At 33.8% G+C, this 25,555-nt stretch overlaps 3 protein-coding genes across 4 annotated transcripts; all 3 read right to left on the bottom strand.

The window, feature by feature from the left end:
- Positions 1-5,583: 5,583 nt before the first annotated feature.
- LOC136225755 (putative F-box/LRR-repeat protein At3g18150) lies at positions 5,584-7,511 on the bottom strand. The gene is made up of 3 exons (XM_066013864.1): positions 6,490-7,511; positions 6,209-6,364; positions 5,584-6,046 (listed from the first exon to the last, which is right to left on the bottom strand). Exons 1-3 carry the CDS (start codon positions 7,366-7,368, stop codon positions 5,759-5,761), a joined length of 1,323 nt encoding a protein of 440 aa, XP_065869936.1. The 5' UTR covers positions 7,369-7,511; the 3' UTR covers positions 5,584-5,758.
- Positions 7,512-15,342: 7,831 nt separating this feature from the next.
- On the bottom strand, positions 15,343-17,400 carry LOC136227062 (putative F-box/LRR-repeat protein At3g18150). Its single transcript, XM_066015784.1, has 3 exons — positions 16,029-17,400; positions 15,785-15,940; positions 15,343-15,630 (listed from the first exon to the last, which is right to left on the bottom strand). The coding sequence occupies exons 1-3, from the start codon at positions 16,902-16,904 to the stop codon at positions 15,343-15,345; spliced, it is 1,320 nt and encodes a 439-aa protein (XP_065871856.1). The 5' UTR covers positions 16,905-17,400.
- A 2,978-nt stretch (positions 17,401-20,378) lies between these two features.
- Positions 20,379-25,109, bottom strand: LOC136227414 (F-box/kelch-repeat protein At3g06240-like). Of its 2 annotated transcripts, XR_010688049.1 has the most exons (5): positions 23,787-25,109; positions 22,957-23,094; positions 21,763-22,176; positions 21,472-21,639; positions 20,379-21,252 (listed from the first exon to the last, which is right to left on the bottom strand). XR_010688049.1 is itself a non-coding variant. In XM_066016064.1 (2 exons), exons 1-2 carry the CDS (start codon positions 25,103-25,105, stop codon positions 22,968-22,970), a joined length of 1,446 nt encoding a protein of 481 aa, XP_065872136.1. In that variant the 5' UTR covers positions 25,106-25,109; the 3' UTR covers positions 22,899-22,967. The 2 variants fall into 2 exon arrangements, 1 of the variants encoding a protein (XP_065872136.1); XM_066016064.1 differs by lacking the exons at positions 20,379-21,252; positions 21,472-21,639; positions 21,763-22,176 and having other exon boundaries at positions 22,899-23,094.
- Positions 25,110-25,555: the final 446 nt, after the last annotated feature.

Here is a 25,555-nt window from a genome sequence, read left to right as displayed (position 1 = left end):
GTTATGAAAACAGGACCGGATCGGTCGGTTTGATCGGTTCAACCGTGAACCGGTCAGGTCTTCAGTCCGGTTGATACTGGGTTTTAATATGTTCAAAGAGCTGGATTGAACCGTTTGAACCGGCCAGGAATCAGTCCGGTTGAGCGGTTTGATACAGTTAGCCACTCACACATGTTTAACTTAAAAAAAATATGTTGAAGATGGGATTCGAATCTAGGTCTTAGGGATCATTAAGGTCTTGTTTGATAATCCACTTAATTACTTAAATTAAAATGTTAAGCACTTATTTAATTTAAATGCGTTTGATAACGGTTGTTTTCCCACCACTTAAATTAGTTAATTAAGTTAAAAACCACTTATTTTGATAAGTTAAAGTATTTAACTTAACATTTTAAATTAAACATTATCAACTAATATTTTTATAAAAAATTATATCATTCAATATTTTCAGCACTTAAAATTCAATACTTATTTTTTCAGCACTTAATTTTCAATTTTATCAAACAGCACCTAAGTACATCTTACCACTAAGCTAGTTTTCAACTTATAATTAAAAACAACATTATATACTTATATATTATACTGATATTTAAAATTTAAAATTTAATTTAGTATTTTTTTTATATATTTTTGATAAATATCAACCTTTGCAATATAAACAAAGTTAATTTAGTATTTAAATTTTAAAGGGAAAATTACAAAAATAAACTTGTGGTTACACCTGTTTTCGAACAACAACCATGTGGTTTAAAAGTTGCAAAATGGTACCTTGGGGTTCATTCCGTTAGCAAACACATACCAAATTGACTAACGGTGTTAAAAGTCAAAGGGAAAAGAGTTAATTTAGTCCTTATATTTATTATCTAATTATCACAAACAAACCTTAAAATAAAAAATAATATCAAATATACCTTCTTGGGGTTCATTCCGTTAGCAAACACATACCAAATATACCTTGGGCTTTATTCCGTTAGCAAACACATACCAAATGTATCTTGGGGTTCATTCCGTTAGTAAACACATACCAAATTGACTAACGGTGTTAATAACATATTTTTATATAAGGTTTTGCTATTCACCGCTTCCAAATTACTTATCACCACTCCTTTTGGATATTTTCGCCCTTTTCATTTTTCCATTCAAAAACTTAGGGGGGTGTTTGGTTGCTCCTTTTCATACTCCTATTTACCTTTTCACTTCAAAAGGGAGAGTTTTAGGTGTTTGATTAGTGACTTCCTCTTTGCCGTTTACACATGAAAAGCAGTATTAGGTGTTTGGTTAGTGACCTCCTGTTTGCCTTTAACACCTGAAAAGCAGCTTTTTACAAAAGCAGAGAATCTCTGCTTTTTAGAAAAGCAACTTTTTCCAACCGTAACAGCAAACAGCAACAGCAACAGCAAACCGAATTAACAAACAGCAAACCGTAACAGTAAACAACAAACAACAACAACAAGCAGTAGGTAAAACAAACGGGCCCTTAATATCCTCTCTCTCCCGAGCCAAAAATTGGATTTCTGAAAAATGGACCCGAGAACGTCGAGGAAATTAAATAACTACAGTTCCTATTTACACTAATTGAACTTTGTCTCCAAAAACTTATCGATCCAATCTGTATGTAAAAAAAATTCATCCAGCTAAACGGGTGATTCACACCACCTGACCTAGGGGGAAACGGGTGGATCATCCATTTCCGCCTAGGCAGAAACAGGTAGTTCATCCGTTTCTGCCTAGGCCAGGTGGTGTGAATCACCCGTTTAGCACATTTAGGATGAATTTTGTCTCCGAATCCGGAGACGGAACTCATGGTTTCGATTCGATTTTCAAATAAATATACTTATCCAATGAATCATTAGTCTTTTTCCTCTACCGTGTTTAAGTCTCATGAATGTTGTTCGGGTTTTTTAATTTCAAATTTTTTTTAGAGAATTTCATTTTTTAAATTTAACAAATGAAATAGGCAAAAGTGTCTTGAGGAAGCCGCGATAAGTAATTTGGAGGCGGTGAATAGCAATCCATTATAATGATAGAGGCCGTGCCAATTAAGTTAAAAGACCTTTTGAGAGCGGAACGGCGAGTCTGTTGGTTAAACAGGACAGGTGTGCTGACAATCTGCTCAGTTGGGGGGATAAAATCCGATCAAAGTTCTCTAATCGGATCCGTGGGTGCAAAGACGAGTTGCGGCTTCTGCGGAGGCGGAGTGACCCTGTGTCGCAGAACTGTTTTCTCAGTATCAGAGAGGAGCTCGATGCGTTACTACTCCAGAGGGAAGTTTTCTGGCGCCAGAGGTCTAAGCAACTTTGGCTCAAAGCTAGTGATTTAAACTCCAGATTTTTCCACACTGCTGCGTCTAACCGAAGAAAGAAGAATCCGATTAGCCGTTTGCGAGATGATAGCGGGGCGTGGTTGGACTGGCAATCAGGTCTGAAGGACCATTTGTTTTGTTAATTTCAGTCAACCCATTAGTTTGTTCGGTAATCACGGCAATCGTTTTAAAATTATTGAATGATAACATCAACTCTAAGCTTATCCAATAGCTGGGTGGGCATGCTTAATGGTTTAGAGTTAAAAGGCAAAAAAGTAGTTCTGAAAGTATGTTCATCGGTAAGAACGTTCCTTGTGGGGCCTCCACTTGGATTTGAATTATGTTGCCGCTGTTGGAGTCCCTATAGGTGGAGTAATAAACCCTCTTGTAAGCGCGATGTTTAATTATATGATGTTTTATCTTATTTAAATTTTAATAGTTTACAACTAAATAAATGTAGGGCAAAATACATTCAGGTCCCTAAACAATAATATTATTAATATTGTAGCCCTTAAACTTCATTTTACAATTTAAAAATTCTTGAAGTTTACATTATTGTAATATTAAAATCTAAAGCAACAAAATTTAAGAAATGATGTCTAAATTTACCCCTATCATTCTTTTGAAAGTACAGAATTATCATTAATGTGTGAAATAGTACAAATGTACTCCCTAAATTTCCAAAATGAGATCAATTTTACTTTGTTTACGGAAAAAATTTAAACCGGTTATTTGATTGTCATATCAGACATGTCAAACAATTTTATCAATAAACTAAAGAAATTTTGTGTGTTTTGATAACTTTGTTAGTAATATAGTAAACATTTTAATTGACTTGTTGGTTACAGATTTAATTGTTGATATTTTGACAGGTTGCTTGTAATTAAGTTAATAACCTAATAAACATTACACCACTATTAAAAGATAGGTTTTTAATAAGGAACCATCATTAAAAATTTAAAAATCGTTATGCGGAGTATTCCGACGATTGCTATTTATACTTTGAAGTTATTGTATCTAACTGCCAGGTTGTTCAAGATGTACTTAATGAGTACGAATTAGCTTCTGGGCAAATGGTTAACTTCCCAAATCAACAGTGCTTTTCAGTAAGAATTTTGATTATGTTAATAGAGGAGCGGTGTGTAGTATTAGGGGCATTACCTTGATCAAGGAAGTTCTAAGATTTATCAAAGAATAGAACTTGGAATGGAGTCTTGGCATTCAAAAATCCTTTCCAGAGCAGGTAAAGAAATTTTATTCAAAACTGTTACTCAAGCTAATTCCAACTTATGTTATGAATGTCTTCCTATTGCCTTTTGGATTTGCTTTATTTTAGCTTCTTTTTTTATACAACTGAAGCAAAAAAAAAAAAAAAAAACAGAATACAACAAATAGCACTGGCAAGGAACATTCCTGGGGAAAACAGCTCCCACTCTATCTATCGTCCAGGAGCAGCTGAGCGACCGAAGCCGGAGGGTCATTGAATCGAGTGATGCCAACCGGGAGATCATGTGCCAAGGATGCTAGTTTGTCGGCAATTCAATTTTGTTTGGAAAGGAGTTTAAGAAGGCTGTTGAATATATTCCCGGATGCAGCAGGAAACAAGGAAGGGTTTGACAGAAAATAGACGTTGTCCTAAGCAGCTGAGTGATATTTAGTTCCTTGGCTAACAGTCGTCTGTACAAACACCCCAAACTTCAGCATCAAACGACGAACCAATGCCGATATTATGGCCAAAACCACATGTGCTTAATGAATTGTTCTTTTTCAGATAAAGGACTGTGGTTTACTTTTTGTCAAAACGAGGACTGAGGTTTTCAACTTTAGCAAAATAATAACTTTTTCGATTGATATTATTAAAATCACCCTTAACAACTTCAAAAATGACATATTTTAAGAACTACTAATATTTTAAGCAACTTTAATTCTTTAGCTTTTTTATTTCGAGATTATTTAGAGAGAAAGTTAATGTTTAGAGAGAGAAAGTTCCAAAAAGATAATATGACATTGAACAACTTTAATTCTTGAAAATTTTCATTTTCAGGTCGTTAAAGATAGTTTTAATAGTATTATTAAAAGTGCGAAACCTCAGTCCTCGTTTTGACAAAAAGAAACCACAGTCCTTTATCTGAAAATTAGTGAAACCACAAGGGTTTTATTTGAACTTTCACAAAAATAATGTATATATAATAATAAACAAATAAATATCAAAGTATAACAAATCCAACTCATTTTGAACTTAGATTAAGTTCAGCGACATAAAACAACTATTTCATGATATTGAGACATGAACTGGTACTATTATTATTAGGCAACAAGTTAATAGAAAATTCTAACTGCTTATGCATTTAAACTTTCTGTACTCCGATATATGCATATAGCTACTTTCTGTAATATGATGAATACCGTGCTTAATGCCTGCCTTGAAGCGATCGTCGAAACCCGTCTCCTATCACAAGCCTTTGCTTTGTCCACAAATTCATCATTGATCATACACTTGGTCAGTTCAATCATCAAAACAACACATCAATAATGTAAACCCAGAATCCTTCATGTGGTTACAGTAGTAGTATGAGATGCAAAATATAACAATCAATAAAATACAATAATGTTAAATGTAAAACCAGTAACCTGTATTTCTAAAGTCTAACAAATCCAACTGGTTAAATTCCAAAGTTGAAGCTCAAAACAGGACTCACCTAGAAGAACAGCTAACAAGTTAGGTTCATAGACATACAAAAACTATTGCTGAAATCAATCAATATTATAAACCAGGTCTATCTAGGACCAAACATTTCGATAAAAACCTACAGGACACTTTATCACCAAACAATTCATAACAACATAAACCCCCACAAGCCTAATTAAATCCTCAACATCAGGTTGAAGATTCTGAAAATACAAATGATTATTTGCTTGCCACATCACATAAACAGTGGTAATAAACGTCACCCTTCTGAACCGAGCAAGAAAACTCCTACCCAAAGCTTTCTTACAAAACCATCACTTTATCCGAAGATAATTCCAGGCAGAAGCAACAGAAAAAGAAGCAGGTTTATCAGATTTTTCCAAAGAAACCTGAAACTGTTGGACACCCTCCCAAACATGCTCAGTTTCTTCTCCAACAATCAACAACTTTAGCCTTAACACTAACATCAGTATCAGAGATGTTCAGAAAAAGAAAACTTATGCGTATTTCCCATGCTATATTCAAACAGCCCCTTTCCTGAATAACAGAGCTAGGAAGAATAAAAATAAAGAAATTAAAAGAGCTGGGATCGTTAGGAAAGAAGTTATATTTTTAATGCTCATATGTTTCTGCTAATTAAAAGTCACCGAACAATAATCATCATCCAACTACTCATTAAACCATATTCCATTTACTCCTCCCAACAATTTATCCCCAATATAAAAGCTTACATTAAGCACAACAAACTAAAAAAAAAATAATCCTATCTACTTACAGCATATCAACTCAATAATCGCATATTGAGAAAATCTTGGCAAGCTTAACAATTCTTGAGAAACTTTGGACGGAAAATCTGTTCCATCATCTTTCAATTGGACGACCAACTTTTCCAGGACTTTTGCATTCTTGAGAAAAAATTGAACAAAGTTTAGCATAACCTTATGTTTGTCATCTCTCTTTGGAAAGCCAATGATCTTAATAGTCTTCAGATGAGATACCAAACAATTGTAAACAGTCGCATCCGACCAGTAGTTTTCCCCAAAATCACGATAGTCCTGGTCATAAAAGAAAAAAAAATATATATATATATATATTCATGTAAAATTTGAGAAAACTCATGAAATGCTCAAACTTTCTAAACCATATACACTATATCATTCACAATAATACTTGTAACTACATTTGATATTTAGAATTTAAAAGGTTTTAGTTGTTACCTGGTCATAAAATGTCACATTAATAGATAATTTCTCAAGCACGGGTGAATTACGAAGTAAACAAGCAATTCCAGAGATATTATGAGACCTCAGAGTCAAGCCTTTGATGTGTAAGGCTGGAGACAAGTGATCTCCCACCTGTGTTTGTGACAGAAACTACAAACATAATGCGGAATGGAAATTTAGAAAGAGAGTGTAATAATTCAATTTTAATTTAAAAATATTGCATATATTGCTTTAAGAAATAGGATGAAATGTTTTTTTTTCACTTTAGAAGTTACCTCCAATAACCAACTCCCAATTGTTAGCTCCTTGACATGCTGAAGTTGTTGAAGGATGTCTCTAGTCAAACTTATACGGATTTCATTACACTGATCCTCATGATGCTTAAATTCAATATTAGCAGAAAGTGAAGATGGTAAATTCAGTAGTTTAGCAGTTCTAACATTGCAACATCCGTGAAGCCACAATCTATCAAGCTTTGGACATGAAATTTCAATATAAAAAATGTTGAGAAATTGTTCGAAAACCAATATTTTCAAGGATTTGGAAGCAATAGCCAGATTGTTAAACCCAAAACAGTTTCCTAATGATAATTTTTCGAGTAGCGGACTGCCAGAGAGAACAAGTTCCATGGCTTCATCACCGAATTTACACCTTACCATAGACAATGTGGTCAGATATTGCCAACTTACCTTTCCATTAGGCATAAAAATACAATTAACTGTTGTTAATATAGCCAGTGAAGCATTGTTAAACAGGAAATTCGGCAACTTGTATTCTTGCACGTTTGTACTCGAATACAAATATAACTCATCCACATATTTTCTTGTTGCAAACCGGATTTTCGAACTAAATTGAGGATCCTTCCTATCGCTATAACAATATTTGAGGTGAAATTTGTCGATTTTAGCGCAGTCGTGGAGAATTAAGGTATTGTCAATGAATCGAAGGAAGTTTTCATAAGACATACCAGTTGAATCAAAGATGAGAACGGGAATTTGAGTCCATTGATTCTCCCACCGTTTTGATAGAATTCCAGTCTGAATAGCTTGTTTGGTTGATGGCAGAAGGGAGAGGATGTGTTGAAGGATTGAATCTGGCAAAGAACTGATTCGATCTTCTTTCTCCTCCTCCATATTCATCCTTTTGCTTTCCATTTCCTCAATCTAGGGCTAAACTGCTCTGGACCAGTAGGAAAACAAGATGGAAACGGAAAACCTAAAGTGGTCGGAAATCTGAAACTCCGCCGTTTTTGAGCGACTGTGTGGACTCTAAAAACTTGAGGGCATAATGACTAATTACAACCCAAATGTAAACACGAGGGCATCAAAATGTAAAAATCCATGGTAAATTAGTAAATCACACAAACAGTCGTATATATTTTAATAAAATTAAAAAAAATATAACATATTTTTAATATTATACCAATGGGATAAAGTGTAAAAATAGTTTAACGTTTAAGTCGGGAGCAATTTTACTCCTAATGTTTAAAATGGTGTAATTTAACTCCTAAAATTGAAAAGTTAGATCAATTCCATATATCATTTAAGACACGGATATTTTGATACTTATTTTGCACCAATTGATCCTGAATACTACTATTATTAATATTATAGCCCTTAAATTTTATTTTACAACATAAAAATCATTGAATTTTACATTATTATAACATTAAAATCCGTAAAAAAAAATGAAAGTGATAATGTTTAAATTTACCCTTACCATTCTCTAGAAAGTGCAGATTTACCCTTAACGTGTGAAATTGTATAAATTTACCCCTAACGATTCTAAATAAGATCAAATTTATCTATATCTATTTGAAAATTTGAATTGGTTCATTTAACCGTTATTTGATTATCAATATATTAAAGCAGGATTGGAAAGAGTTTTTCTTCATTTCAGTAGCAAGATTAGATAGTAGAACACCCTCTCTAAGACATGGTTTTGTATTAGAAAAACTCTATAATATTTCTGGTATAATACACTCGTCCAATTAAATAATATCATTTTTATATATTCATTTTTTAACAATAATCATCTTTAATAAATTGGTATACATCCCTCTTTTAATTGGTGTTCAGATGTATCACAAAATGTTAAAGGTATAATCAGAGAAAGCTCCAATTAAAGGGTAAAATTACATTTCAATAGAAAACACATGAACAATGGTATATTAATTTAACAAACAATATAATAGCTTCGTAACTCAAGTTGCACCAGTTGTATTCCTTTCACTATTAGGAACAAGCCATCTCAACCTCAGTCAAAACAACTTGGTTAAACTCTCAACTTGGAACAAGCAAACCTAATGTTATAGTTGCATCGATTTCAGACTTTTAAGCCATAGGAATGTTCGTCACATTGTTGCTACCACTTGTGTTATAAGCTTGCTTAACCAAGCTTGGTGATGCAAGTTGTAATGCTTAAAACTAATAAACTATGTAAGGTTATTGTTATCTAACAAAATAAGATTGAAACTAATAAACTATGTAAGATTTATTACAATAATGTTTCGTTCCAAAAGAATTCAAAATGGAAAATCCAACCAAGACAGAAGGCTTGTCATATATTATTCATTCAAAAACTATCTTCTTTTATAATAATTTATCTACTCAGTTTTAGGATATTGTTAGACATATTTTTTAGGTGTTTTGTCTCCGCAATTGAAGTTTTTGAAACTCAAATTTCTAATTTAAGAGACTTAAGATCTTTAGTCATTCCAATCAACTTTAATTGGTTATTAAAAATATAATTTAAGAATTGAAAATGTTGCTAGTGTGAATAATTAAAACTAAGGCCCTGCCATTTTGAATTTGTAAGCATTAAAAATAAACTTAAAAATGAACCAAAAACATTTGTTCCATTTCTCATAAAAAAAAAAAAAAAAAAAAACATAACTAAAACTCCAAAACTCATATCTTGATAGTTATTAAAATAACAAAATATAGCTGATATCTTGTTTGTAGTTGACAAAATGATTATAAATAGTTTAGCAGATGTTAACTTCAGAGCAACATAACATTTACCTCTGCTGAATGAAGTCTATCTCATAAGGTAAGCTATTCAAAATGAAACTTCAGAATCAGTCTCCAGTTGCCTATTTTCTTTAACTATATAAATATCTTTCTTCTCTTTGTGCAGCTTCAGCTCTCCGCACCTGCTAATAGGAATAGGAATGAATGAAGCTTAATTCTAACAATTAACATTTCTAATGCCACGAATAATCATATTCATAATCTTAACCATAAATTAACTAACAAATAATCAACTACTAAAGTCTTCATAGTCCATTTTCATCAACACCACAATTATTATCTCCAACAACAAATTCATTTTCAACATATACTCTAGTATGAACCATTAGCAGCAACAAATAGAAATATTTGTAAAGCATTGAGATCAAGCCAAGCATTAAGTACCTTGAATTGACATTAAGAACAACCAGATTATGCCCTGATAAAACATGTTTGAGTGAAACAAAGGTTGGAATATGAGGAATTGCTTCCACTTTTGATTCCATTCCACGGACCTTCAAATATCTGAATCCTAAGTTGTTTGGCTTATGATATATAAAAGCATGTTTATGAGAATTAAACATCAATAAGGCCCCATCGTTCAAGTACTTTATAGGTTGATATGAGCCCCGGGGCCATGTTGCTTCATCATACATGATAATAGAGAGCATTTTAGACCAAGTCTTTTCTCCACCAAGATCCTTCATTGACCAAACATTTATATGATCACAGTCGAAAGCCTCCGTTATGCAGAGTGCGCCCCCTAATACTCCCATGCTCCCTCTCCAAACTATATTATATGTGTTCCATGGTGGTGCTCTAATTGACTCAAAGCATTCCTTGTCAATGTCAAAAGAAATTACAGAACATGGTACAGGAGAAATCCAATAAACACACCCATTAAAATAAGTAGGGAACAATTTCCATGCTGACTCGGGAAAAAAGCGAAGGTTTTTCCATGTTTCTGTACCAAGAACATGTACTTCAACCACCATAACGTTTTCATGTTCAGTCCAACGCGTAAACGTTCTTATCACCTTATATTGGTTAGTCACAGGACTAAAACCGAAACCACATTCAACAGGCATGTGAAGATCCTTAACCGTCCTAACCTCTGGAAGATTAATAAACTCGCCTGTAACCAAATTGCAAACTATAACAGGTCATTATCAGATGGATTGGACAAACAAAGCAAGCCATTACATGAATTAACTATCTTATACTTGTGATTCTTCATATTCAACTTCAAGCAATTTTCACTCCATACCCCTTCTTTATCAAGTATCATTTCAATGTTGCGCAATGGGAGTTTGAATTTAGAGTCAAGTTTAATCTTAAAAGATGAGCTATCATAGGACATCTCATGCTTGCTCTCAAAATCATTACACATGTCAAGCTTGCTTTCAAAATCATCTTGACAGTAATGTAAAACCGGAAGTTCGAAGAAGAGGATAAACCTGAGCTTGGTCGAAATGGAAAGTCAGGGTCTGAAACTAGAGCATACCATGTTTTGCACACAAATTTGCACAGGAAAATCCTCTTTATCGAAAATCTAAATAGAATATTGATGAGAATGTTATCTGGCAGATCAGAAAATGAAGGACCTGAGTAATTAATTTGTATGTGGCTAACTTTCCCTGCTCCATTTGCATTAGAAGCTGTTGATTTCCTTCTTCTTTTCATGACACTGAGACATGCGCAAATCACGTTATCAACAAACTGAATTTCAATTGCTTAAAATAAATGAATCCATTTGATGATTTAACGAATTATTAATGTCTGATCTGATTCAAAAGATCCAAACCTAAAATCTCAAAAGCAGGTTTTAATCTTATCAAGTAGCAAACCTAAATTTTATGAATGAATAGATAAATGAAAAATGGGGAAATGAGTATAAAAACAAGTAGGAAGGATATGAAATTACAGGTCCTACTTAATAATGATTAGAACTATAGAGAATGGGAGTAGAAGAGAAGAAAGTATTACCTCTAACTTTTTCCATGTTTCTGTACCAAGAACATGTACTCCAGCCACCATAACTTTTTCATATTCAGTCCAACGCGTAAACATTCTTATCACCTTATATTGGTTAGTCACACGATTAAAACCGAAACCACATTCAACAGGCTTGTTAAGATCCTTAACCGTCCTAACCTCTGGAAGAATAATAAACTCACCTGTAACCCGATTGCAAACTATAACAGGGTCATTATCAGATGGATTGGACAAACAAAGCAAGCCATTACATGAATTAACTATCTTGTACTTGTGATTCTTCATATTCAACTTCAAGCAATTCTGACTCCCTACCGCTTCTTTATCTATCATTTCGATGTTGCGCAGTGGGAGTTTCAATTTTGAGTCAAGTTTAATCTTAATAGACGAGCTATCATAAGACGTGTGAAGCTTGCTCTCAAAACCATAAAACATATCAAGCTTGTCCTCAAACTCATCTTGGTTTGGCTGTACAAGATAAAGCATTCTTGACAGTAATGTAAAACCCGAGGTTTGAAGTAGAGGATATACCTCAGATTGATGGAAATGGAGCTTTGCAAACTCAGGGTCTGAAATTAGATCATACAATGTTTTGCATACACATTTGCATACAAAAATCCTCTTTATAGTGAGCCTAAGTAGAATATTTACCAGAATGGTATTTGGCAGATCAGAAAATGAAGGACCTGAATAGTTAATGCGTATGTGGCTAAGTTTCCCCCGCTTCATTCCTTTTTCTCTTTGCTGTTGAATTCCTTCTTCTTTTCATAATACTGAAACAGTGGAAATGAATGTATGAGCAAATTGAAATTAAATTTCTATTTTATCATATATTTTGAAAGTAAATGAATTCATCTGACGAATTAGCGATTGATTTCTACAATTTTTCTGGTCCGACCATTCATACCCGATTTAAGAGATTGAAACCAAAAATCTGATGGAGCAGGTGTTTAATCTTATCTAAATTCTATGATTCAGTAACACAGTGAATGAAAAATCAAGAAACTAACATAAAAAATCTGAAAGAATAGCAATTACAGAAAATGGAAGGAAGAGAGAATCAAGTCTTACCTGAAGGAAAATTGATGGCCTGGAAAAAGAGAAACGCTGAACTGATTGGGAGATTGACCGACGTGACCTTAGAGTACATAACACAATTGCAATTGGCGGGAACTTAATTTATGGAGGGATATGCATTCTTGGGTTAGGAATAACTTAAAGTATTTGGATTGTACAATATGCGTTGGTATTAAAAAAAAAAATAAATAAAAATAAAAAAGCTTAATACATCAAAAACCCTGAAAAAAAATTGATTAGCCTCATGAACTTAGATAATATCTCGTTAGCTCTTTGAACTTGCTTAAAATAACTTATTGATCCCATGAACTTACTTATAGCGATCCATTTGCCTCTTAAACTTGCTTACACAAAATACAAGAAAAACGTAAAAAAAAAAATACGGAAAATGAGAAAAACGGGTTAAACACAGAATAAAGAAAAAACTGGACAGATTGTGTAAAAGAATTTGAGGTGCAAAGATTAGCTAGTAAAATTGGTTTTCGGACACGGAATCAGGCAAAACAAAATACTAAATTGAAATTCAGACTATGAGACACAAATATTTATAAGAAGTCGAGTGTAAAATTGAACTTTAAATGGTCTGGAACAGGAAATTACTGGATCGAAACTATTAAAAACTAAAGGAAAGCTATTTTAGTTAATGAATTGGTAATTTTTGGATTAGGAATTATTTAATGTTTCCTATCAACAACATTTCCTGGTGGAATTTTCTTCTAATGGGAAACTTGATCAGTTCTAGTGATTATACAGTGTTATGTCTATAACATCCAAATTAGGTTTACATGTTTGCTGATAAATAGTAGATACTAGTTAAGTTTTCTGCTAAAAATAACTATTTCGAAATTTTACCAAACACTTTTTATCTCATGTTTAGAATTAAAAGGAAAAAAAAAAATAGTTCTGAAAAATAAAACCAAACTACACTAAGTTTGTCTAGATGATTAAATAATAATAATAATAATAATAATAATATGTAATATAGTCCAACTTCAGTTTAATTATATCAGTGATGTGTCAGGAATAAAACACTATTTCCATAAATACAACATGGGGTGAAAAAAGGAAAGAGAAGGATGAAGTTCCTCTAGCTTTTGGCATGGAGGAAGGCCTGCACGACGGGCAATTAGCTCAGTGGTAGAGCACGCCCATTAACTCTCTCTCTATAAATATAGAAGAAAGGAGTCTTTATACTAATATCTGTCATAAAAGGTTCAAGTTATAACAAATGCTAAGCTTTTCAATTTTGCATTTGATTTTTCAAGTGGATTTGATTTGTAAGTCCGAACCCTTCTAAAATCATAACAGAATACAATGGGTTTGGGCTAAGCATTTTTTAGGGAAAAGCCCATTGGACCTACTCCGACCCAACTCGACCCATGAACATATTTACTATGGGAGTGTGTTCATCGGTAAGGAAGCATCCCTTGTGGGACCTTCACTTGGATTTAAATTATGTTGCAGCTGTTGAAGTCCCTACAGGTGGAGTTTGTAAGTGTGATGTCTAATTATACGATGTTTTATCTTATTTAAATTTTAATGGTTTACAACTATATAAATGTACAGCAAAATACACTCAGGGTCCCTAAACAATAGTATTATTAATATTGTAGCCCTTTATGTCTAAATTTATCCTTATCATTCTTTTGAAAGTGCAGATTTATCGTTAATGTGTGAAATAGTACAAATTTACCCCCTAAGTTTCTAAATGAGATCAATTTTACTTTGTCTACCAAAATAATTTGAACCGATTATTTGATTGTCATATAAGACATGTCAAACGATTTTATCAATAAATTCAAGAAATGTGTGTTTTGATGACTTTGTTAGTAATATAGTAAACATTTTAGTCACAACTTTTTTCGTAATTAACTTATAGGTTACAGATTTAATTGTTGACATTTTGACATATTTGTAATTGAGTTTATAATCTAATAAACATTACATCCACTATTAAAAAATAGGTTTTTAATAAGGAAAACCTGTCATTAAAAATTTAAAAATCCTTATAAAGAGTTTCCGACGACTGCTATTTATACTTTGAAGTTATTGTATCTAAGTCTCAGGTTGTTTAAGATGTCCCTAATGAGTACGAATTAGCTTCTGGGCAAATAGTTAACTTCGAGAAATCAACAGTGCTTTTCAGTAAGAATGTTGATGATGTTGAGGCACGGTGTGTAGTACAGTAGTATTATGGGGGTCTTTGAAACTCAGAACTAGGGGGAACTTTCCTGAGGAAAACAGCTCCCACTCTATCGTCCAGGAGCGGCTGAGGGCCATTGAGTCAAGTGATGCCAACCGGGAGATCATGTGCCAAGGATGCTAGTTTGTCGGCAATTCGATTTGGTTTGGAAAGGAGTTTAAGAAGGCTGCTGAATATTTTCCCGGATGCAGCAGGAAACAGGGAAGGGTTTGACAGAAAATAGACGTTGTCAAACTCAATAAGCAGCTGAGTGATATTTAGCTCCTTGGCTAAACAGACGCCTGTACAAGCCTAATTATGTGCTTGCCACATCACATGAACAGTGGTAACAAACGTCACCCTTCTGAACCGAGCAAGAAAACTCCTACCCAAACTTTCTTAAAACTGTTGAATAATCCCCCAAGCATGCTCTGTTTCTTCATTTAACGGACCAGGAAGTCACCATTTATGTCTTCTCCAACAATCAACAACTTTAGCCTTAACACTAACATCAGTATCAGCAATGTTCAGACAAGGTAAACATATCAACTAAACTACATCCATCCATTGAGCCAAAAAGAAAACTTATGCCTATTTCCCACGCTATATTCAAACAGCCCCTTTCCTGAATAACAGAGGTAGGAAGAATAAAAGTAAAGAAAATGCAATATCGAGACAAGAGCTGGGATCGTTTGTAAAGAAGTTATATTCTAATGCTCATATGTTTCTGCTAATTAAAAGTCACCAAACAATAATCATCATCCAACTATTCATAAAACCGTATTCCATTTACACCTCCCAACAATTTATCCCAAATATTAAAAGCTTACATTAAGCACAACAAACTAAAAAACCTTTCCTATCTACTTATGGAAGATCAACTCAATAATGGCATATTGAGAAAATCTTGGTAAGCTTAACAATGCTTGAGAAACTTTCAACGGAAAATCTGTTCCATCATCTTTCAGTTCGACGACCATCTTTTCCAACACTTTTGCATTCTTGAGAAAAAATTGAACAAAGTTTAGCATAAGCTTATGTTTGCCATCTCCCTTTGGAAAGCCAATGATTTTAATAGTCTTCAGATGAGATACCGAACATTTGAAAACAGTCGCATCCGACCAGTAGTTTTCCCCAATATCACGATAGTCCTGGTCATAAAAAATTTATATACATATATTCATGTAAAATTTGAGAAAACTCAAGAAATGCTCAAACTTTCTAAACCATATACACTATATCATTCACAATAATACTTGTAACTACATTTGATATTTAGAAAATTTACAAGGTTTTAGTTGTCACCTGATCATAAAATGTCACATTAATAGATAATTTCTCAAGCACGGGTGAATTACGAAGTAAACAAGCAATTCCAGAGATATTATGAGACCTCAGAGTCAATCCTTTGATGTGTAAGGCTGGAGACAAGTGATCTCCCAGCTGTGTTTGTAACAGAAACTACAAACATAATGTGAAATGGAAATTTAGAAAGAGAGTGCAATAATTCAATTTTACATTTAAAAATATTACACACATTAGAAGTTACCTCCATTAACCAACTCCCGATTGTTAGCTCCTTGACATGATGAAGTTGTTGAAGGATGTCTCTAATCAAACTTATACGGATTTCTTTACACTGATCCTCATGATGCTTAAATTCAATATTAGCACAAAGTGAAGATGGTAAATTCAGTAGTTTAGCAGTTCTAACATTCAAACATTCGTGAAGCCACAATCTCTCAAGCTTTGGACATGAAATTTCAATATAAAAAATGTTGAAAAATTGTTCGAAAACCAATATTTTCAAGGATTTGGAAGCAATAGCCAGCTTCTTAAACCCAAAACAGTTTCTTAATGATAATTTTTCGAGTAGCGGACTGCCAGAGAGAACAAGTTTCATTGCTTGATCACCGAATCTACAGCTTACCATAGACAATGTGGTCAGACATTCCCAACTTACCTCTCCATTAGGCATAAAAATACAATTACCTGTTGTTAATTTAGCCAGTGAAGCATTGTTAAACAGGAAGTTCGGCAACTTGTATTCTTGCTTGATTGTACTCGAACATAAATATAAATTATCCACATCTTTTCTTGTTGCAAACCGGATTTTTGAACTAAATTGAGTATCCTTCCTATCGCTATAACAATATTTGAGGTGAAATTCGTTGATTTTAGAGCAGTCATGGAGAATTAAGGTATTGTCAATGAATCGAAGGAAGTTTTCATAACACATACCAGTTGAATCAAAGATGAGAACAGGAACTTGAGTCCATTGATTCTCCCACCGTTTTGATAGAATTCCAGTCTGAATAGCTTGTTTGGTTGATGGCAGAAGGGAGAGGATGTGTTGAAGGATTGAATCTGGCAAAGCACTGATTCGATCTTCTTTCTCCTCCATATTCATCCTTTTGCTTTCCATTTCCTCAGTCTAGGGCTAGACTGCTCTGTAGGAGTGGGCAACGGAAAATCTAAAGTGGTCAGAAATCTGAAACTACGACAGTTTTTGAGCGATTGTGTGGACTCTAAAAACTTGAGGGCATAATTACTAATTACAACACAAATGTAAACATGAGGGCATCAAAATCAAAATGTAAATCTTCATTGATTTAGGGAATTAATTTGAATTTGGCTTTATTAATAATATCTATAATTTGTCTATCTTGTTTGTAGTTGACAAAATGTTTCAAAAATCCATGTCTTCAGTATCATATTCATACATATCCCTCTTTGTGCAGCTTCAACTCTCCGCATCTGCTCAACAAGATAGATAAAATGATGTTGATAGAGAATATTGTAATAGGAATGAAGGTTAATTGTATAAATAACAACAATTCACATTTATAATGCAACAAATAATCAATTGCTAATCATATACAATTATTCATAATATTAACCATAATCAAAAGTAATGATAATAAACTCCAAACTTAAGGACTAAAGTTAAACCAAATCCTAAGTTAATTAACTAATAGATTCAACACTCATCAAAGACTTTTCATCACCACCTCAATTATTATCTCCAACAACAAATTCATTTTGAAGGTTCTCAATCCTATGTTAATTGTGTTAATTTCTTTCCTACTCAATTCTGATAAACACTTACAAGCTCCTTTGTAAAGGTTGAATAAAAAATTCTCATTCATCATTAAATCATTGACTGCAACAGATAGAAAAATATGCCAAGCATTAAGTAGCAAAATAATAGAGAAATACCTTGACTTGACATTAAGAACCGTCACATGAGCATGTTTGAGTGAAATAAAATTTGGAATATGAGGAATCGCTTCCACTTTTGATTCCATTCCACAGACCTTCAAATATCTTAATCCAAATTTCTTGCCTTATGATATATAAAAACACGTTTATGAGATTAAACAACAACTTCGCGTTATTTAGGTACTCATGCTTTTATGGGTTGATATGAGCCATCACACCATCTATCTTCACCATCCATGTCAATGGAGAGCATTTTAGACCAAGCCTTTTTCTCCACCACCATAAGCCCAAACATCCATATGATCACGGTCCAGAGCCTCGGTTATGCAGAGTTCGCCCACTAATACTCGCATGCCCACTCTCAAACTTACATTATATTTCTCCAATGGTGGTGCTCTAATTGACTTAAAGCATTCCTTCTCAATGTCAAAAGAAATTACAGAACACGGTTCATCAGAAATCCAATAAACATACCCATTCAAATAAGTAGGGAACAATTTACATGTTGACTCGGGAAAAAAGCGAAGGTCTTTCCATGTTTCTGTACCAAGAACATGTACTTCAGCCACCATAACTTTTTCATGTCCAGGCCTACGCATAAACATTCTTATCACCTTATATTGCTTAGTCACAGGACTAAAACCCAAACCAGACTCAATAGGCATGTCAAGATTGTTAACCGTCCTAACCTCTGGAAGATTAATAAGTTCACCTGTAACTGGGTCATTATCACATGGATTGGACACCTGTAACTGGGTCATTATCACATGGATTGGACAAACAAAGCAATCGGTTGCATGAATTAACTATCTTATATTTGTGATTCTTCATATTCAAATTCAAGCAATTCTCACTCCTTACCCCTTCTTTATCAAGTACCATGTCAATGTTGTGCAATGGGAGTTTGAATTTTGAGTAAAGTTTAATCTTAAAAGATGAGCTATCATAGGACATGTCAAGCTTGCTCTCAAAATCATCTTGTTCTGGCTGCACAAGATAAACCATTCTTGACAGTAATGTAAAACCTGAAGTTCATGGGATAAACCTGAGCTTGGTCCAAATGGAGGTTTGCAAAGTCAGGGTCTGAAATTAGATCATACCATGTTTTGCACACAAATTTGCATAGGAAAATCCTGCTTATCGAAAGCCTAAGTAGAATATTTATCAGAAAATTTATAAGAAAATGAAGGACCTGAAGAGTAATTAATTTGTATGTGGCTAACTTTCCCTGCTCCATTGCCTCTTCGACTTGCATTAGAAGCTGTTGATCAATTCCTTCTTCTTTTCATGACACTGAGACAGCGCAAATGACATTATTAACAAACTGAATTCAACGAATTGATGATTTAACGAATTGTCTACATTTTTGTCTACTCCAACCACTCTGATCTGATTCAAAAGATCCAAACCTAAAATCTCAAAAGCAGGTTTTAATCTTATCGAGCAGCAACCCTAAATTCTGAATGAATAGCTAAATGAAAAATGGGGAAAAGAGTATAAAAACAAGTTCGAAGCATAGCTGATTAGAACACATTACAGTACATGATGATTAGAACTATAGAAAATGGGAGTGAAAGAGAAGAAAGTATTACCGGAATGAAAATTGATGGCCTGGCTGCAAAAACAGGAAAAAAAGGAAACGCTTCAAGTCGTGTGAACTGATTGGTAGAGTCAGGGAAGTGCATTTATATACCACAATTTGCACACTGGAAATTTGCGGGAAGTTAAGTTATGCCTTTTTGGGTTGGGCCTCACTAAGAATACATGTTCTATTTCAGACTCCATTAAGGACAAGTTCTCCAAAATTCCATTTCAGAGGAAATTTTTTATGTTAACTCTAATAAATTCCAAGTGCATTAAGAATATCATATGCCTACCACGTGTTATCGTGTCATAATCATGCTATATGATTTAACCTCAATATTTTGTGGAGATAGAGAAGTCAAAACAGATCATCGTGTCATAATCACGCAATATGAGTTAACATTCCACATAACATGTAAAGTAAATGTTTTTACAAGTCATCAAGTAAATTTCTCATCCCAATCAATATATTCTCTAGCTCTATATATTGAATTAATGGCTTTAGTCTGATATGTTGATAGAATCTTTGTTTCAAAAACAAAATAGTTGATAGAATCTTCAAATATATAATATTCAAGAACATGAAAATTTGCTGAGAAATTCATTTGAATTTTCCAGTTAAGTTGAAAGGAAAAGAACACTAAAAACAACCATATGAGTACAATAATCAATAAAACACAACCAAAACTATTGTCTGAATTCACATCAGATTTCATTAATGACAATTAACTATGAATATCACCAATAAACAAAAATGATTAGTCCGAAACGCACCTCACAACACTAGCCTTTGCTTTCTCTACAAATTCATCGTACAATTAGTCCATTCAATGATGAAAATAACACAACACATCAATAATGTAACCCAGAATCCTTCATGTGAAACTTGTAACCTGTAATTCTAAAGGCTAAATTTCAAACTTCAATCTCAAAACAGTATTCACCAAGAAGAACACCTAAGAAATAAGCTTCATCACATTTTCTGGAAAAGTAGAAACTTACATAATCTTTTTGCTGAAATCAATCAATATTATAAACAACAAACCATAACAAACTCACGCCAAATTAAAACATTCCAAACAATTGATAACGAACATAAAACGCCGCTAGCCTAATTAAATCCTCAACGTCAGGTTGAAGATTCTAAAAATACAAACCGTTGTGTGCTTGCCCCAGAACATAAACAGCTCAACCGAGCAAGAAAACTCTCACCCAAAGCTTTCCTACAAAACCAGCAGATCTGATCTCTTAATCTCATATTGCATCCCAGAGCTGATGCTGAAAAGCCTCAGCTTGACACTCAAACCAGATTACAGGCATGATTTTTCCGAACAGAATTCCAGGCAGAAGCAACAGAAAAACAGCCAGAACGATTCCCCTTCCATTTAATACCATCCGATTTAACCAAAGAAATCTGAAACTGTTGAACAACCTCCCAAGCATGCTCAGAAGTTCAGAAGTTTCCATCTATGTTATCTCCAACAATCAACAACTGTAGCCTTAACACTAATATCAGTATTACCATTTTGACTAATGCTTCAGAAATGAACAAAAGTCATCTATCAAATCCATTTTCAGTACCATATAGCAATATATAAAAGCAGTTAATCATCTACTCCTACAACTATTTGTTCCAAATGTAAAGAAAAAAACTACAAAAAGTTTCCTATTTCCTTAGAGCATAGCAACTCAATAGTGACATTTTGAGAACATCTGGGTAAGCTTAACAATTCATGACAAACTTCCAACGGAAAACCTGTTCCCTCATCTTTCACTATGACCACCATCTTTTCCAGCACTCTTGCATTCTTGAGTAGAAATTGAACCAAGTATAGCATATGCTGACGTCTGATATCTCCCTCCGGAAAATAAAAGCCAATGATCTTAATAGTCTTAAGATGTGATTCCAAACAATCGAAAACAGACGCCTCTGGAAGCCAGTAATTATTCCCAGCCTCATGATTGACCTAACATTAGCAAATGTTCAGCCAAGGAACTTAAGGATACATGTAAACTGAATACGTATATTCATTAAACTATACAAATTAACAAGTTAGATCACTCTCGATTATTCCATTTTCTTCATAAACTAAAAATTGAGAAAACACATGAAGTGATAGAATTTTCTAATGCATAAAGTATTGAACTAATTTGATATTTAAAATTTCAAAACTTCAAGAAATTACCTTATGATATGGCGGAACATTGATAATTAATTTCTCAAGCACAAGTGAAATACGAAGTACGTGTGCAATTCCCGAATGATGCTCTATTAGATGAGGATAATTCAAAGTCAAAGATTTGATGTTTAACAGTGGAGAAAACCCATCTTCCACCTTTATAGTTGACAGAACCTAGTGGAAATAGAAATTCAGAAGAAAAAAAAAGGAGTAAAGCTTTAATTTGAAATTTAAAAATGTTAACTACACTTGTTCCAAAATAAACAATAATAAAATGTCTTTTTTCTTAGAAGTTACCGAGATAAACAAACCCCCGAATTTTAGTTCCTTGACATGTTGAAGCTGCTGCATAATGTCCTTAATCAAGCCTTTACAAGTTTTTTGCCTCCAAGGATGTCGAAAATCAATAATAGCGCAAAGTGAAGAAGGCAAATTCAGCAATTTAGCATCGTTAACATTCAAACACTGGAGCAGCTTCAGTTCTTTAAGCTTTGGACATGAGATTTCAATATCAAAAACGCCTCTAATAGTTCCTACAACCAATCTCTTCAAAGATTTTGAAGAGATAACTAGCCGATGAAGCACGCGATGGTAGATTGATTCAATTGACATTGACTCGAGCAAGGAACTTCCAGATAGAACATTTTCAATCGCTCGAGCAAACAGCTTTGGATCATTTGTAACCATGCCTTGAAGGCATAATTCCTCATGCTTTGGACATGAAATTTCAAGAACACAAATGCTAGGTAAGCAATAATGTAAAACCAATCTTTTCAAGGATTTGGAAGCAATAACAATTTTATCAAACTTAGAACAGCTGATTAATTCTAAGGATTCGAGCAACGGACTACCAGATACAAGATGCTTTATGGCTTGATCAGTCAATTTACAACGTCTAATATTCAATACGGTAAGACATCCCCAATTTACCTTTCCATTAGGTATAAAGCTACAACCAACTATTCTTAATTTAACAAGTGAAGCACTGTTGAAAAGGAATTGCGGTAACAAGTAAAAACTTCGCATTGATAAACTCAAATTTAAGTCCTCCACGTCTTTAATTGATAAACTTGTTGCTTCGAAGTAGGGGACAAATCTCAGCTTTATCAACATTATACATAGACCATGAGATAAATGTTTTTCAAATAATAGATCAGGAGGAAAGACCAACATTTTAGATAGATCCATGAGCAAATAATGCTTTAATCCAAATTAAAATTGGACTTACCGTGCTAGTTTTAGCTATTTGACATTTAACTTTGATCACATTTTTTAATTGTATTTGTGTGGCAAAATGGATTCTAAAGTTGACATTCAGAATTAAGTTAGCAAAAATACCACGTCACTTTCAATCACACAAACTAACTCCTAAGTTCATATCTACAATAGCAAAATATAGCTACAACTACATAGTTGATATCTTGTTTGTAGTTGACAAAATGATTATAAATAGTTTAGCAGATGTTAACTTGAGAGCAACATAACATTTACCTCTGCTGAAACTACAGATCCATGCCTTCAGAATCATCCTCATACAGTTCACTATCTTCAGAACCAGTCTCCAGTTCCCTAATTTCTTGAACTATGGAAATACCTTTCTTCTCTTTGTGCAGCTTCAGCTCTCCGCACCTGCTCAACGAATTCATAAAATGGTTCATGACCTTGCTGCATGGACACAAATATGGAAACAGGCATGGACATGGAAATGGACACGGAAAATGTTATTTCTAAAACATAACCTTCATAAACTAATAGAAATGAAAATGGACACGAAACACAGAAACGCTACATATGAGAACTGATTCTTTATAGAGAATATGCTAGTAGAAATGAAGGTTAGTTCTATAAATTACAACAGTTAACATTTTTAATGCCACAAATAATCATATACAGTTATTCATAATAACTAAGAAATAATCAACTACTAATCATCAAGACTAAAGTCTTCATAGTCCATTTTTCATCACCACCACAATTATTATCTTTAGCCATAGATGATATATGTAGTAACTAAACTCTCTCTCTCTTTCACCATGCTCCAAACCATGTATCCCTCTAGTTCCCAAATTAACCTTCATTCCTCTTAGCATTTTCTCTATTAGATGCTCCCACAAACAATGCAAAAAATTTAAAGTAGACGAGAAATTTCACTAAGAATTCATTTGCAAACTTCCTGTCCATTAATTATTAGAAGCTCCATTGTAATATCCTGAATTGAAAATTCTCATTCATGATTGAATCATTAGCAGCAGCAAATAGAAAAAAATGTAAAGCATTGAGATCAAGCAAAGCATGAAGTAGCAAAAATATAAGAGAAATACCTTGACTTGACATTAAGAACAGGCATATTATGCCCTGATAAAGCATGTTTGAGTGAAAGAAAGGTTGGAATATGAGAAATTGCTTCCACTTTTGATTCCATTCCACGGACCTTCAAATATCTAAATCCACATTTGTTTGGCTCATCATATATAATAAAAGCATGTTTATGAGAATTAAACATCAATAACGCCCCATTGTTCAGGTACTTTATAGGTTGATATGAGCCACGAGGCCATCTATCACCATCCATGTTAATGGAGAGCATTTTAGACCAAACCTTTTTACCACCACGATCCTCCATTGTCCAAACATCCATATGATCACAGTCGAAAGCCCCAGTTATGCAGAGTTTCCCACCTAATACTCCCATGCTCACTCTTGAAACTATATCATATTTCTCCTCACATGGTGGTGCTGTACTTGACTTAAAACATTCTTTCTCAATGTCAAAAGAAATTACAGAACGTGGTACAGAAGAAATCCAATAAACACACCCATTAAAATAAGTAGGGAACAATTTCTGTGTTGACTTGGGAAAAAAGGGAAGGTCTTTCCATGTTTCTGTACCAAGAACATGTACTTCAGCCACCATAAGTATTTCATGTTCAGTCCAACGCGTAAACATTTTTATCACCTTATATTGGTTAGTCACGGGACTAAAACCAAAACCACATTCAAGAGGCATGTGAACACCCTTAACCGTCCTAACCTCTGGAAGATTAATAAACTCACCTGTAACCGGATTGCAAACTATAACAGGGTCATTATCAGATGGATTGGACAAACAAAGCAAGCCGTTACATGAATTTACTATCTTATAGTTGTGATTCTTCATATTCAACTTCAAGCAATTCTCACTCCCTACCGCTTCTTTATCTATCATTTCGATGTTGCGCAGTGGGAGTTTCAATTTTGAGTCAAGATTAATCTTAATAGATAAGCTACCATGAGACATGCCATCGTTATTCTCAAAATCATAAAACATATCCAGCTTGCGCTCAAAATCATCCTGGTCTGGCTGCACAAGATAAAGCATTCTTGACAGTAATGTAAAACCCGAGGGTCGAAGTAGAGGATATACCTCAGATTGATCGAAATGGAGCTTTGCAAACTCAGGGTCTGAAATTAGATCATACAATGTTTTGCATACAGATTTGCATACAAAAATCCTCTTTATAGGGAGCCTAAGTAGAATATTTACAAGAATGGTATTTGGCAGATCAGAAAATGAAGGACCTGAATAGTTAATGCGTATGTGGCTGATTTCCCCCCTTTCATTCCTTTTTCTCTTTGCTGTTGAATTCCTTCTTCTTTTCATAATACTGAGACACTGGAAGTAAACTGAAATTAAATTTCTATTTTATCCATATATTTTGGAAGTAAATGAATTCATCTGACGATTTAGCGATTGATTTCTACAATTTTTCTGGTCCAGCCATTCATAGCCGATTTAAGAGATTCAAACCTAAAATCTGATGAAGCAGATGTTCAATCTTATCTAAATTCTATGATTCAGTAACACAATGAATGAAAAATCAGGAAAATAACATAAAAATCAGGAAGCAAAGCAATTACAGAAAATGGAAGTGAGAGAGAAGCAAGTATTACCAGAAGGAAAATTGATGGCCTGGAAAAAGAGAAACGCTGAACTGATTGGGAGATTGACGGACGTGACCTTAGAGTACATAACACAATTACAGTTGGCGGGAACTTAATTTATGGAGGGAAATGCATTTTTGGCATGAAGTGCTCGAGTTACTTTATGAAC

Source organism: Euphorbia lathyris, chromosome 4 (genome assembly GCF_963576675.1).
Source record: "Euphorbia lathyris chromosome 4, ddEupLath1.1, whole genome shotgun sequence".
NCBI classification, from domain to species: Eukaryota; Viridiplantae; Streptophyta; class Magnoliopsida; order Malpighiales; family Euphorbiaceae; genus Euphorbia; species Euphorbia lathyris.
The sequence above is the reverse complement of the archived record's forward strand: the minus strand, read 5'-3'. Positions and strand labels throughout refer to the sequence as shown.

What these genes read in the sequence shown, in the direction of transcription:
- LOC136225755 (XM_066013864.1), bottom strand. Translation starts at nt 7,368, where the DNA reads ATGGAAAGCAAAAGGATGAATATGGAGGAGGAGAAAGAAGATCGAATC. An exon ending in TTGGGAGTTGGTTATTGGAG is followed by an intron (nt 6,365 to 6,489) that starts GTAACTTCTAAA and finishes TTATGTTTGTAG; the next exon opens with TTTCTGTCACAAACACAGGT. An exon ending in ATGTGACATTTTATGACCAG is followed by an intron (nt 6,047 to 6,208) that starts GTAACAACTAAA and finishes TTTTATGACCAG; the next exon opens with GACTATCGTGATTTTGGGGA.
- LOC136227062 (XM_066015784.1), bottom strand. Translation starts at nt 16,904, where the DNA reads ATGGAAAGCAAAAGGATGAATATGGAGGAGAAAGAAGATCGAATCAGT. An exon ending in TCGGGAGTTGGTTAATGGAG is followed by an intron (nt 15,941 to 16,028) that starts GTAACTTCTAAT and finishes TTATGTTTGTAG; the next exon opens with TTTCTGTTACAAACACAGCT. An exon ending in ATGTGACATTTTATGATCAG is followed by an intron (nt 15,631 to 15,784) that starts GTGACAACTAAA and finishes TTTTATGACCAG; the next exon opens with GACTATCGTGATATTGGGGA.
- LOC136227414 (XM_066016064.1), bottom strand. Translation starts at nt 25,105, where the DNA reads ATGAAAAGAAGAAGGAATTCAACAGCAAAGAGAAAAAGGAATGAAAGG. An exon ending in GTTCTTAATGTCAAGTCAAG is followed by an intron (nt 23,095 to 23,786) that starts GTATTTCTCTTA and finishes TTCGTTGAGCAG; the next exon opens with GTGCGGAGAGCTGAAGCTGC.